Consider the following 13,053-nt stretch of genomic DNA (forward strand, 5'->3'; position numbering starts at 1 on the left):
ACTCCCTGCTCACGGGGGTGTCCCACGTCCCCCTCCCTCTGCTGCTCCGCCTACTTGTGCTCTCCCTCTGTCAAATAAAATAAATAAAATCTCTAAAAAAATAATATAAAATGAGATGGCCTCAGCATCTTCAGTATTCTCGTACACCTTCACCAACGAAGCCCAAGGAGATGTCTTACTGATGGCTTTTCAGGGAAAACAAGTTGCTAGTCCGTATTTCTCTGCCGGTCGCACACTCACACACTCACTTACCTCTCTGTTCATGTTGTAGCCCTGCCAGCAGTGCATAGAATATGTGATAATTCCTTTCCCCGGGGTTTTGTCTTACTACTCGGTTCTGTGGGATAAATCAGATTTCTTCTCAGAGACGATTCCTCCATTTCATGAACACAAACCAGTAATTTCCAGAAATTATTATCAATAGAAGAAAACGTGAATTAAATCATGTTTACTCACTTTTTCTAATAAATCTTCATGTGAAAAGCAATGGCCAGTCAAGGAACAAAACAAGGATAGGGCATGCTCAATTGGTCCTTAATTTTCTATCCTTTGTCACCCAAATCATCGCAAATCCCTGCTCCTTTGGCATTGAGACTTCCAGCGCCAAGACATGAGCCAACAAAGCACAGACTAGTTCACATAAGCCCATTTTCTGACAGGACACATGGCCTCCTAGGAGGTGCCAAACTATCTAACAGAATCGATTTCAATCAGCAAACGCCTGATGCTTCAGGATGACTCCACGTTTCCAGATTATGAACATGATATCCGAAGTTTCCAAAAGGAAAGAAAAACTTTCGGAAGTTTCCAAAGGGATAATTAGTAGGTCACACAGAGAATATTAAGCAATAACTGAAATGTTTCACGGTATCTGTCCTTAATGATAACCAAGTTTGTACTTAATAGGGTCAGATACTAACGACAGGACCTAAATGAAACAGGATACAATCTACAATTCTCCCGCCCTGAATATTTCCCTTCTGGCAGATGTTCAGCTGAACGAACTTCCCAAAGCGACTGGAGTTGTTGTTGTACACCGTCTTCGCGTTGCCGAAAGCTTCCATGATGGGGCTGTGAGAGACGTAAGGACAACGTCCAGTTACACAACATACAGGTCAGGAGATGTAATTTCAGCGCAGGCGACCTATCAGTAACACTGTCATCACCGCGCGCGGCGGTGACCGACGGTAACCAGTTACCCGGGGGGATCATTTCATAAGGCACAAAAATCTCATCCCTGTGACGTACACCCGGAGCTCCTACCAGACCGCTCCTCATTGTAGTTCAACCACTAATGAAAAAAAGTGAGGAGTAGAGTGCTCATCAGGGGAGATGTACCAACAGCACAGCGGGCCTCACAAATGTCAAAATCCGCCACTGCCGGGAAAAATCTGAAAGCGGAAAGGCCTGGGTGACCAGGGTGGCCGCGACTGCGTTTGTTTACTGAAGAGCCAGATCTCAGAGCAGCTGCTGAGGGGTCACAAGGCGCGTGCATCTGACCGGAGCTGGGGCAGGCCACGAGCAAGCGCAGGCCGCCTCAGGATGCGGGGGCCAGGGGCCGGGACGCCTGTCCCCGCCCGAGCCAAGGGGCTGGGGCCCACGCTGAGCGCAGGCGCGGGGCTGCGGGGCAGGCTCCCACTCGGGTTTCGGGACCGACAAAGCCCCGCCGGGCGTTCCAGCCGCTGGCGGCCTGCCCCGGGGCTCGCTTAGGAGTAAGCGCCGGACCTTCCCCAAATGGAAGTCGGGCCGGACAGGGCCGCGGCGAGATCTCCTATAAAGGACCCGGGACGGATTTCGGGCTCTGCGCCCCGAGGCCTCCTCCCGGGCCGCGGCGTCCAGGCGGCTGTCGGGGTCGCCGCGTGCTGGACACGGGCCCACACGCTCGGCCGCGCCTCACGTTCCGTGTGTTCGACGACGGCCACGGCCACGGGGGAGACGCGCGAACGCCCAGGAGGGAAACGGGCTGCGGCTCCCCGTGGGTCCCGGGCTGGCGGCCGGCGGGCGGGCGGGCGGGCGGGCGGGGGGCTGCGCCTCCGGTCAGGGCCTGAGGGGCCGCGCCGCCGCCTCCGGGGCCTGAGGGGCCTGACGGGCCTGAGGGGGCGCGGGCGCTCCTGCTCCGGACGCGGCCTCCAGGGCGAGTGGGCGCCCCGCGGCCGGCTCCGGGGCCCCGGGGTCAGTGGCGGGCGGGGGCGGGGGCGGGGGGCGCGGTACCTGCTCCCCAGGATGGCCTGCTCCACGCTGGACGCCCGCTCCCGGGAGGGCAGCTCCGACGACTGCCGGCTGACGGCCGACAGGAACCTGAGGATCAGCTTGGTGCTCTCCGTCTTGCCCGCGCCGCTCTCGCCGCTGCAACACGGGGCGCGCCGTCAGGTCAGGCTCCGGCTGCTCAGGCTCCGGCCAGCGGCCGCCCCCGCCCCCGCCCCCGCCCCCGCCCCGGAAGTGGCAGCGGGACTCGCCCCCCCCCCCACAGCGGGAGCGGCCCCGGCGGTGCCCAGCACGTCCCGCCCCGCCCCGCCCCGCCCCGCCCCGCGCACGCAGCAGCCTGGGCGCCCACTGAGCCACCCGCGGCCTCGTTTCCCACCGAATCGTCTCCGAATCCCCTTCCTGTGGATTTTTTGAAGATTTTATCCGAGAGAGGGCAGCGGGGGCGCAGCGGTTTCTGCCCTGCGGCCCGCGCCATCCTGGGGTCCCTGCCCGGGGCTGCCCCCCCTCCTCCCTCTGTGTCTCTCTCCCTCTCTGGGTCGCTCATAAGTAAATAAATAATAAAAAAATCTTAAGGGATCCCTGGGTGGCGCAGCGGTTTGGCGCCGGCCTTTGGCCCAGGGCGCGATCCTGGAGACCCGGGATCGAGTCCCACATCGGGCTCCCGGTGCATGGAGCCTGCTTCTCCCTCTGCCTCTCTCTCTCTCTCTCTCTGTGACTATCATAAATAAATAAAAGTTTAAAAAAAAATAAAAAAAAAAATAAAAATAAAAAATCTTAAATCTTTTTTTTTATTTGAGAGAGAGAAAAAATGAGAGACACAAGCAGGGGGAGCAGCAGAGGGAGAGGGAGGAGGAGAAGCGGAGGAGCCGGGCCTGTGGGGCGATCCCAGGACCCGGGGTCATGACCTGAGCCAAAGGCAGAGCAGCCCCTGCCCAAGCATCTTCCTTAAGTACATTTTTTTTTGGATACAGAATTAAAACTTGAAACAGAGATAAAATACAGATAGGAATGGAGACGTGCCAGGGTTCTCACACTTGGCTGCCCACGCGGATCCCCTAATCTGCCCCTAAGCGGCTCCGACAGGGCTGGGGCCCAGTGGTCAGGACTCCCAGGAGTTTCCCAGGGGCCCCCACGGGCCGGTGCAGGAACCACCACAGCTGAGAGCAGCATCCCCAGGCCACACAGCAGCGGTGATCGGCCCGACGGCCCAGGACATGCTGCAGCGACAGGGCACAGGATGAGGACGAGCACACAGCTCACAGCCGCCAAGACCCAGAGCACACGCGTGTCCCCAGGTGTCAAGGTGACGGCGGGTGCTCTACAGGCAGCGCTTCCACGTGACCCTGGTCTTCCAGCCCACCGTGGCACAGACACTCCCATGGAGGGTCAAGGCCGTGTGGTCTTGGAGGCCGTGGAGGAGGAGCATGTGCCTGGGGATTCCTGCGCTCCCAGAGCGTCTGCAGGCGCCCACGTCAGGCTGCACCACCAGCTCCGTGTCCGTGATCCAGAAGCACGGGACTGCGCAGCAGAGCGACACGGATGCCAGGGGCGGAGAGCTCACAAACGGGCGGAGGTGAAGGCTCCGGGGGTTCTGGGGGAGGGCAGGCTGACCCGCACAGGGGAACGTGCGCCAGGCAGGAGGGGGCACGCGGTGGGGGTCACTGCCTTGAGGACCACAGGCTCAGCGCAGTCCCCTAGCCCAGGACACCAACCGCTCTTTCACCTCTTTGTAGGGTTTATTGCTGAGAGCACGTGTGGAGGGGCAGAGGGGGGTGGGAGGATCCCCGCAGCCCCACGCCCCCTGAGCACAGGGCTTCCTGCAGGGCTTGGGTCCAGCGCCTCGGAGGGCACAGCGGAGACCCCGGCCTGAGCTGGGAACCAGCAGTTGGCCACGCCCTGGACCGGGGTCTCCAACAGGGCAGTAAGGTGGCGAGGACCAGGAGTCACGGCGTTCTCAGGTGAGCCGTCCGTGGGGCTCCATGAACGTGATGCACGTGCCATGCACATGTGCTGGCGGGATCGCTTACAGCAAGACATGCTCAGCCTTGTCAGAGTCCCCTCTGATGCAGAGGGGCTCACACCCCCATCGCTGCTCCACGGTGACAGTAATCGGACCCGAGACGTCACGGTAGGGAGGCAACTTTAGGAAAGTGGCTAGGGCGCCCAAGCTGGGGGCTGCTTCCAGGGGGACCACCCACAGGGTCGGAAGTGGGGGCTTCAGTCGCTTCCCACAGCTGGCCTCCGTGGGAAGGAGGAGGCCACACCACGCGTGGTGTCGGGGTGCACAGAGGGACGCAGGGCCCACGGCCCAGGGCCCATGGCCCCCTCCCAGGGTAGGCCCCTGCGTGGTTGTGTCCTCCTGCAACATCCTTTCCTGGTAAACCTTCTAAATAGCATGAATCGCCTGGTAAGCACAGGGGTTCCTCCTGGGCTCATGAGCCCCTCTAGCACATCCATCACGTGCAGGTGGGGGTGTCGGCAGGCACCCAAGGAGGGGGGCATGCAGACAGCGGTGTTGGGGCCCTTCACCTGCAGGGAGCCCACCAGCCCAGGGCAGACAGCCTCAGGTTGACTTCCAGGCCGGTGCCAAGGGGACGGCCTCACGACAGCGGCCACCCCCATGGAACCACAGGGCCAAGCGCAGGAGCGCAAACACGACAGGGCAGCTCCCGAATGTTCGCCGGCCGGGCTGACTTCCACCCACTGGTTCCCGGTGCTGGGCTCAGGCCCAGGGGCCGCCGCTCCCACCCAGCCCACCCAACAAGGCTGTGCCCGCCCTTCCCCGCGTGTCCTCCCCATGGCCGCGGCGGGACGGTGGCCCCACAGCCATCACCCCAGCAAGCCCCACTCGTGTCCAGTCCTACATTAGTCTCAGCAGACCAGGCGACCACAGGCCTTGCCTGGGCTCTGGTGTGATCGCAGACATGCACCCAGGGTCGTCTTGATGAACCCAAGCGGGCGTCCACTGGTGAAACAAACCAACACAACCACGAAAGAGAGAGAGACATAAGCCAGAGCACCGAGCGGCTGCCTCACAGGCCTTGCTAAGAGCTCTGAGGCCTCTCTGGAGGCCGAATCCACCACCAGGCCTTGTCCCGCAGGAGAGCCTGGGGATCAGGTTCAAGGCTACACGCGGTAGGGGTCCGCAGGCGACTGAAGGTGGGGGACGGTGGGGAGAGGGGAGGGCAGAAGGGTAGCGAGCAGGGCAGCAGCGACATGGGGAGAGGCCCCGGGAAAGACGGGGGAGAGACAGGCAGGGACGGCCGATGGCCTGCCAGCAGGGTGCGGGCTGACCAGGGCGAGTGCGACAGCACAGGTGCACACGATGCCAAGCCCATCGAGCTGCGTACGTGGGCCACATGCTTTACCGCGTGGAATTCCTCCTGAATGGAGGCCAGGGTGGGGGGGCACACAGAGAGGGCCTCGCAGTCCCAGGGGCATGGCTAGGTCTCGGCGTGCCACCTGGTAGGATGCAGCGCCCACTGTTGACAACGGGATGCGAAGGGACAGACATGTTTCTGGGAGATGCTCAGGATGCACCCTGAGATGCCCACGGTGGTCCCCCAGGGGCACCTAAGTCACTGCCCGGACCTCAGAGGAGAGCCCGGCCGAGCGGGGGTGGAGGGCGAGGCCGGGGGGAGCACAAGCAGGCGAGGATGAGCGAGGGGCGCCCAGAGGCATGGCGCCCTGTGGACAGCAGTGGGGGGCTGCGTGGTCTATCAGGCTGTGGAACAGCTGCACATCTTCTTCAAAGGATGGAATGTGCTAGAAATGCCAGTGATCAGTAGAGAGGAAGGCACTGAGGGGTCAGGGGCAGGAGGGTCAACGACGGCCCTGATGTGTGGGCCTTTCATGCACGCCCACGGGCCTGTGCCGCTGTCCACAGACCACACCCCCAAGTCGGCTCTGCCGCCTGTTTCTATAAAGTTTTATCGGAGCACGGCCAGGACTTTGCTTGGCTCGCTGCTTGGGAGTGTTTCCACGCTCAAGGGCAGAGGTGCGTGGCCGTGACACATCCTAGCCGCCCTTCACAGACGAGCTTGCCGACCAGGACCAGCCTCCGTTATCCCACGGGAGTCAAATCCCCAACTCCCAGGACGCTCTCAGGACCTCCGTCGGCTACTCGCTGGGCGGCCTGAAGACGTGGGCAAGGCTTTGAGTCCCTGGGATTCGGCTGTTGGGTCTGAGCCAGCAGGGCAGAGCCCTGAAATGTGAGCCGGCCCCCGGACGGAGGCTGCCGCTCCGAAAGGGCCCAGTGGGGCTGGAGCCCAGGCCTGGGCCCCGCACACGGCTCCGAGCCTCGGCTCCCCTTGTCCGAGGATCGGACGCCGCAGTCTCTGTGGACGGACGTCACTTCCCTCTCTTTGCTCTCCAGCCCCTTCATGTCCCTTAGCAGACCCCACAGCCCCACAGGCTACCTTCCATCCCCGGATTACCCTTGTTTCTCCGAGTATCTGTTTCTGCAGATGCTTCCGCGGCCGCCCCTCCCCTCCACACCCGCCAGGTCCCCACACGGCCTTTGCCTCCTGGTCACACCTCACGTCCTCTAAGTACTGTCTGCATTCCCTCCTGAGGACTGACTGCCACCTTCTCGGAGCAGCCACGTACATGTTTCCGTGACAGCATCTGGCAGGTGCTATCGAGATCAGTCACATCAGTTTCTTCCCGTCGGACAAGGTGGTCCTAAAGGCAGCGACTGGATTTTATTTTTTTTTTATTTTTTTTTTTAAAGATTTTTTATTTATTTATTCTTGAGAGATAGAAGGAGAGACAGAGCCAGAGACACAGGCAGAGCCAGAGACACAGGTAGAGGGAGAAGCAGGCTCCATGCACCGAGAGCCTGACGTGGGATTCGATCCCAGGGTCTCCAGGACCGCGCCCTGGGCCAAAGGCAGGCGCCAAACCGCTGCGCCACCCAGGAATCCCCTGGATTTTATTATTATTATTTTATTTTATTTTTTTTTAGGAACATTGACCCTGACCTTCAGCTCTCTGGTCAATGCCTTTTTTTAAATTTTATTTTTTATTATTTTTATTTATTTATGATAGTCACACACACACACACACACACACACACAGAGAGAGAGAGAGGCAGAGACACAGGCAGAGGGAGAAGCAGGCTCCATGCACCGGGAGCCCGACGTGGGACTCGATCCCGGGTCTCCAGGATCATGCCCTGGGCCAAAGGCAGGCGCTAAACCGCTGCGCCACCCAGGGATCCCTTGACTGGATTTTATTACCATCGTGACTGTTTTGACCGCTAAAGTCTAGCACCGTGAGCTGCCGGGTCACGTGAGCCAGAGCCCGCGTCGTCTTATTCAGGCTGGTGCCCTGCTGACCCCGGCCGCAGGCTGTGTTCATTGTGCCAATTTGACCATTTATAAACATATTACTAGAAACAGAAAAGAGACTGGACGCCTGATTATCCATTAGGTGCCTAATCCACCCCGTGTTGGAAAACCGAAACATGCAAAGGTCCTGACGGCACGGCTGCTGCGCGTATCTCTGCGGAGACTGACGGCGGGAACGCTGGCCCCCGACACTGCCCTGGTCCCACGGGGACTGAGGCACAGGCCTGCCCTATGCTGCGGATCTCAAAAGGCCGCATATACCGATAGGCCACAACACGCTACGCCCCGCGGGCCCCATCAACATACGAGGGGCACAAGTCAATGTGAAATGTCCCAGATCAACCGAAATCAAATGCTGCTCTTGCCAGTTAGATGGAAAAACACCCCGAGTTTTAAACATTTTTTTTTCTAGATTTTACTTATTTATTCATGAGAGACACACAGAGAGAGAGAGAGAGGCAGAAACACAGAGGCAGAAGCAGGCTCCCTGCGGGGAGCCCAATGTGGGACTCGATCCCGGGACCCCGGGGTCACGCCCTGAGCTGAAGGCAGATGCTCACCCACTGAGCCACCCGGGCGACCCTTAAATATATAAAGACCATAATAGCATAAGCATTTACTTAAATGTGCAGAAAAAGATAGAATTAGCGCTGAGGAGAGAGGACAGCCATGAAAGCGAGGCCAACTCGAGGAGCTTGGACCGGAAGCCTAGACACCTGGCATCGCCCGCACGTCGCTGGGGAACTGGGCCAAGGGGCCGAGGCTCGTGAGGCCAGGGGGAAACTGCTCTCTGAAGCCCTGATTCCAAGCAGGCCTAGGTTCTGGCCCTAAGGGTCTTTGCATAAGAAAATGTTCTCAAAGTAGAGAAACGCGTTGTATCCAGCAGGGGGCGGGTCCCGCCTGAGGAAACGGCTCCGGCTACAGGGACTCGGTGACAGGAAGGTCTATTTCTCTACTCAAGGTCTCTGATTCCCACAGCCCCAGCCTCCACTTAAAAAAAAAAGAGCTGGCAAGATCTATGAAACAAGATACCTTCCTGAGCACTCTATTCTTAAAGACGCTGTTTCCTGGGTTAATTGAGATAAATACAGTTACTCCGTTCACGCCGGAGTCACACAATGGGAGCTTTCTATTTGGGATCCACTCCCCCTCTGCCTCCGCCTCCGCCTCCCACCTTATTTTTAAATACTGCGGTCGTTGGCATGAAAATGCCGACCCCCTCCCGTTTTATTAGACACCCTCACACTTACGCACGATGACCTCACTGGATTTACCGCGTTCTTCCCCAGCCGCTCTGTCTAGCGAGTGATACGTGAGTCATCCTCTCGTTTCTCCCATCGAAGGGAAGGAACACAAGCAATGATCAATGGCAAATATTCAGGTACAATTTGATCTTCTTAAAAATGACTACGCTTGCTTTCTTCCCGCTGGTCTTAATGCATCCTGTTCCGTATTACGCTGCAACGGGGATCTGATATTCTGACTTCTGAGCTTTGGGGAGGTCGCCTGCAAGAGCCTACAAACAGGGCTGCCAGTCATAAGGCAAGTTTCTCTCTTGGGAACGGGGCGCTTCAAAGCTCCCCCTGCTTTAAAAGCTACTAAATAATAGCTTCATTTGGATGAGCTGCAAGTCATCATGATTCACGGTCACCTGATTAGACCAGCGGGTAGCCCCCCCACCGAGTTCTTTCCACAGCCCCGGACATTAGCACCAGCAAACTGGTTAAGAAAGTGGGTGCATCTGCTCAGATGCCTGCGTCCCCTAAACGTGGCAGAGGCAGGCAGGGGGAGAAAGGTAGGGTTCTGCTATGCTGTTCGTCACATTCCGGTTTGTTGCAAAGGCAAGACCCATGCAGAGAAGTAACGGGCGCAGACCCCCGGGAGGAGGATATGGTCCCCGAGATGGTTTTCTGCGTGGGGCACCTGCATGCTCGGCAGCAGCCCCGGCCATCGCAGGGCCGTTGGAAGATGTCAGTGAGCTGATGCCTGAAGGCTCCTGGCACCGTGCCCGAAACCCACTAACCCCTCAGGAGCTGTTGGCAAGCTCATCTTCACGCAGGTGCCATGTGGGCGGGGGGGGGGGTCCTCATCCCCGCCATCCCCTCCCTGGGGTTCCACGGTCTGCTGGCCCCTGCCTCCCCGCAGGAGCTGGGGGGACCTTTCCCTGACAGGTGACCTGGGTGAAGGGCTGGAAATAGGTTTCCCCACGGTGAGCGTGGCCACCACTTACCTGCCCGCATCCGGATCAGGTGGTTTGGTCTAATTTGGGGCTCGGATGTTCGCAAGGCCGATTGGCTCGAAGTCTGGAGCGAACATATGGCTCTCCATCTGTCTCCTTTTCATTGGATTAGGAATCCAGAGGGGGGAAAGGAGGGTCTTCCTATCATCTCACCCAAAGCCAAAATGCCTCGTCCTTGCCTCTTAAATAATGCAATTATTTTGCCACAAGTTGGGATTTGAAAGTCGCCTAAGAGGGAAGTCCAAACCTTTGCCATGGAGTCCGTGGAAACCCGGCTGAAAGTTAGGCTCTGCACTTTGCTCTGGGTACTAACCGGGGGTGCTCTGAATGTCCCCAGAACACAGTTCTGGTATAAAGAATTAAGAAGATCCAGCTGGGTGTCACTAGAAGGTAAGCGATGAGGCCAACTCAAAGTAGTTCATAAAAGGATTTTTTTTTTAAGAGATAGCATGAGCTGAGGAAGGGGCAGAGGGGGAATGTCTCCAGCAGACTCTGCACCCAGTGTGGAGCCCGACACAGGGCTCCTTCTCACACCCCTGAGGTTGTGACCTAAGCCAAAATCCAGAGTCTGATGCTTAAACACTGAGCCACCAAACCGCCCCATTAAAAAATTTTCTTAGAGAAACATATATGCCATTGCTTGTTTTAGATGATTCCTAGGGATGGGTTTTGACAGTGGGTTTCCTGGTATTTTGCTTTTAAAAATTTATTTAAGAGAGACAATGAGAGTGAAAGCGAGCGCGTGAGCGGGAGCACACACAAGTTGGGGGAGAAGCAGAAAAGAATCCCAAGCAGCCTCCCCGCTGACCACAGAGCCCGATGACGGCCTCCATCCCAGGACCCTGAGCTGAAATCAAGAGTCAGATGCTCAACCGGCTGAGCCACCCAGATGCCCCTTCTGGTACTTCATTTTATTTTGAAGAATTTGCTTATTTATTTGAAAGAGGGAGAGAGGACATGAGCGGGGTAAGGGGCAGAGGGAACAGAGAGGGAGAAGGACAAGCAGAGCCCCGCTGAGCAGGGAGCCTGACGCGGAACTCGATCCCGGGACCTGAGATCATGACCTGAGTGGAAGGCAGACGCTTCGCCGACCCAGCCACCCAGGTGCCCCTCTTGGTAGTTTAATTTGATAAAAGTACAAGTTCACTGGAACAGAGATGTCAAGACCCTTGTCTTTTGCCAGAAAGATCGAAATAAACACGTGCTTCCAGCGTTCCCTTGGCGCCCACGTGGTGAGCGTCCCTTTTCTGTCGCTGATTCTGTAGCTAATGTCAGGAACGCCCAAGTCAAAATCATTAGAATACTTCAGTTTGGGAAATTCTATGTGACCTTATTGAATGAGAGAAAAACCTCTTGCTCAAAGATACGAGCATTCTCGCTCTAGAATATACGTGACACTTCAAATTTGAAGGAACTACACATTTTCCTTAATCCCCGGAAGGACCAACGCCACAATGGAATAAACCAAAGAATAATCAAGACAAATAAGAAAAATGGAGTGATTATTCCGTGAGGCCAAGAGTCAACAAATGTGGTACATCCTGCTTTTTTCCTCAGTGGGCTTGGGTCTTTGAAAGCTGTGGGTATCAGGCTATTCAAACTAAAACTCCACCCGAGAAATCCAGGTGCTTATTAAAAACCGTTCTCTTGACGGGATGAGCACTGGGTGATATGCTGTATGCTGGCAAATTGAACTCCAATTAAAAAAACAAACAAAAAACCCCGACCATTCTCGTTTCCTTCTCGGCAGGTGTTGTGTCCTGGGGGCTGGCCGGTTGGGGCCCCACGCGGCCGGGTTGTGCACGCCCGCGCCCCACGTGGCCCCCTCCCAGCCCTCTGCCAGCCTCAGCGCGGACCGGTTACCTGATGAGGACGCACTGGTTGTCGTGCCGCTTCCACAGGCATCGGTAACACTCATTGGCGACGGCGAAGACGTGGGGGGGGAGCTCCCCCAGGTGGCACCTGCTGTAGCGCTCCACGGTGGCAGGCTCGTACAGGCCGGCGACGGTCTTGTAGGGGTTCACGGAGGCAAGGATGGAGCCGATGTAGGTCTGCGAGCACACGGGGTGGGAGAAGAAGGAGAGCGGGTCACACATGCGCGGCACCGGCAGGCAGCGGGGGCGCGGACAGAAGAGTCTGGAAGGGGCTCCAGAAGGCGGAGGGCCCGCCCACCCCCAGAGCCGCCCGCCTGGAGTTCTAACAGCATCCACCTGGGTGCATGGAAGGGACGCCCCCACCCCTCCGCAGCATTTTACCTGGGCCGTTTTGGTACAAAATCTTGTCATCCTGCACCAAGCAATGGAGTCATTTCAAAGAGGACTCGCGGGGAAAGCTAAGCCAGAGACGGACGGGGAAGCAGCCCAGGCCCCAGTCCCCACCCCGGTGACCTCAGCCCACGCCAAGCACCGAGGACTGTCCGCTCCCCGCCAGGTGGCTCGGGAAATGGCAGGATTAAAGGAAGAACTGGCGCAACACCAGGGGCTGGGGGGGGGGGGGGGCGGGGGGGAGAGGGACGGACAGTCCCCGTCGGACAGACCGGGAGTTTCTGCTTGGATGGTCAGAAGGCTCTAGAGATGCACCGTGGTCACAGCTATGCAGCACTGCAAACGTACTGAGTGCACCGGATTGTACACGTGGAAACAGTCAAATGGCACATACTAGATCGTGTTTATTTAACCTTAACATCTTTTTTAAGGATTTTATTTATTTGAGAGAGAGAGAGAGAGAGAGAGAGAGAGCATGCACAAGTAGGGGGAGTAGCCGAGGGAGAGGGAGAAGCAGGCTCCTCGCTGAGCTGGGAGCCCGATGTGGGGCTCGATCCCAGGACCCCGAGACCATGACCTGGGCCAAAGACAGATGCTTCACCAACTGAGCACCCAGGCGATGAATACATTAGAATCAGTCTGCTCAGGTGGGCCCGCACCCAAGCTGGCGAGGATCCATTTAGAAGAGGCGGACGCTCCAAGAAATGAGGGACAGGTGTGCGCACAGGTGAAGGCTGCCTGAGGACACAGCCAGGCCAGGAGCCTCCAGGGCGGCCATCCCCGCCGACACCCGGCCTCGGGCCTCCAGGACCCGGCGAAAGCCCCTCTCTGCATCAGGCGCCCCGACAGCCACAGCCTGTCTTGACCTCCCGAGCAGACCACCGCGGGCGGCCTGACCCCTTAACACCTACGAGAGCTGGGGAGCCTCCAGGCTGGGCAGCGGGCACAGGGCCGCTGGAGCCGGGCAGGGGTGGAGGCGGGATGTGGGCAGGGC

General features: G+C 58.0%; 1 protein-coding gene across 2 annotated transcripts in view; it reads right to left on the minus strand.

The window, feature by feature from the left end:
* The window catches only part of MYO10 (myosin X), a 194,132-nt gene that overhangs the window by 87,752 nt on the left and 93,327 nt on the right, over positions 1-13,053 (minus strand). For both annotated transcript variants that reach the window (XM_041749479.1, XM_041749478.1), the window contains exons 4-8: positions 11,659-11,846; positions 2,212-2,346; positions 947-1,071; positions 457-470; positions 253-337 (exon numbers count right to left, since the gene is read on the minus strand). In XM_041749479.1, coding sequence (XP_041605413.1) covers positions 253-337; positions 457-470; positions 947-1,071; positions 2,212-2,346; positions 11,659-11,846 — 547 coding nt within the window. The remainder of the gene's footprint in view (positions 1-252; positions 338-456; positions 471-946; positions 1,072-2,211; positions 2,347-11,658; positions 11,847-13,053) is intronic.

The sequence above is a fragment of the Vulpes lagopus genome, chromosome 3 (genome assembly GCF_018345385.1).
Source record: "Vulpes lagopus strain Blue_001 chromosome 3, ASM1834538v1, whole genome shotgun sequence".
Lineage (NCBI taxonomy): Eukaryota > Metazoa > Chordata > Mammalia > Carnivora > Canidae > Vulpes > Vulpes lagopus.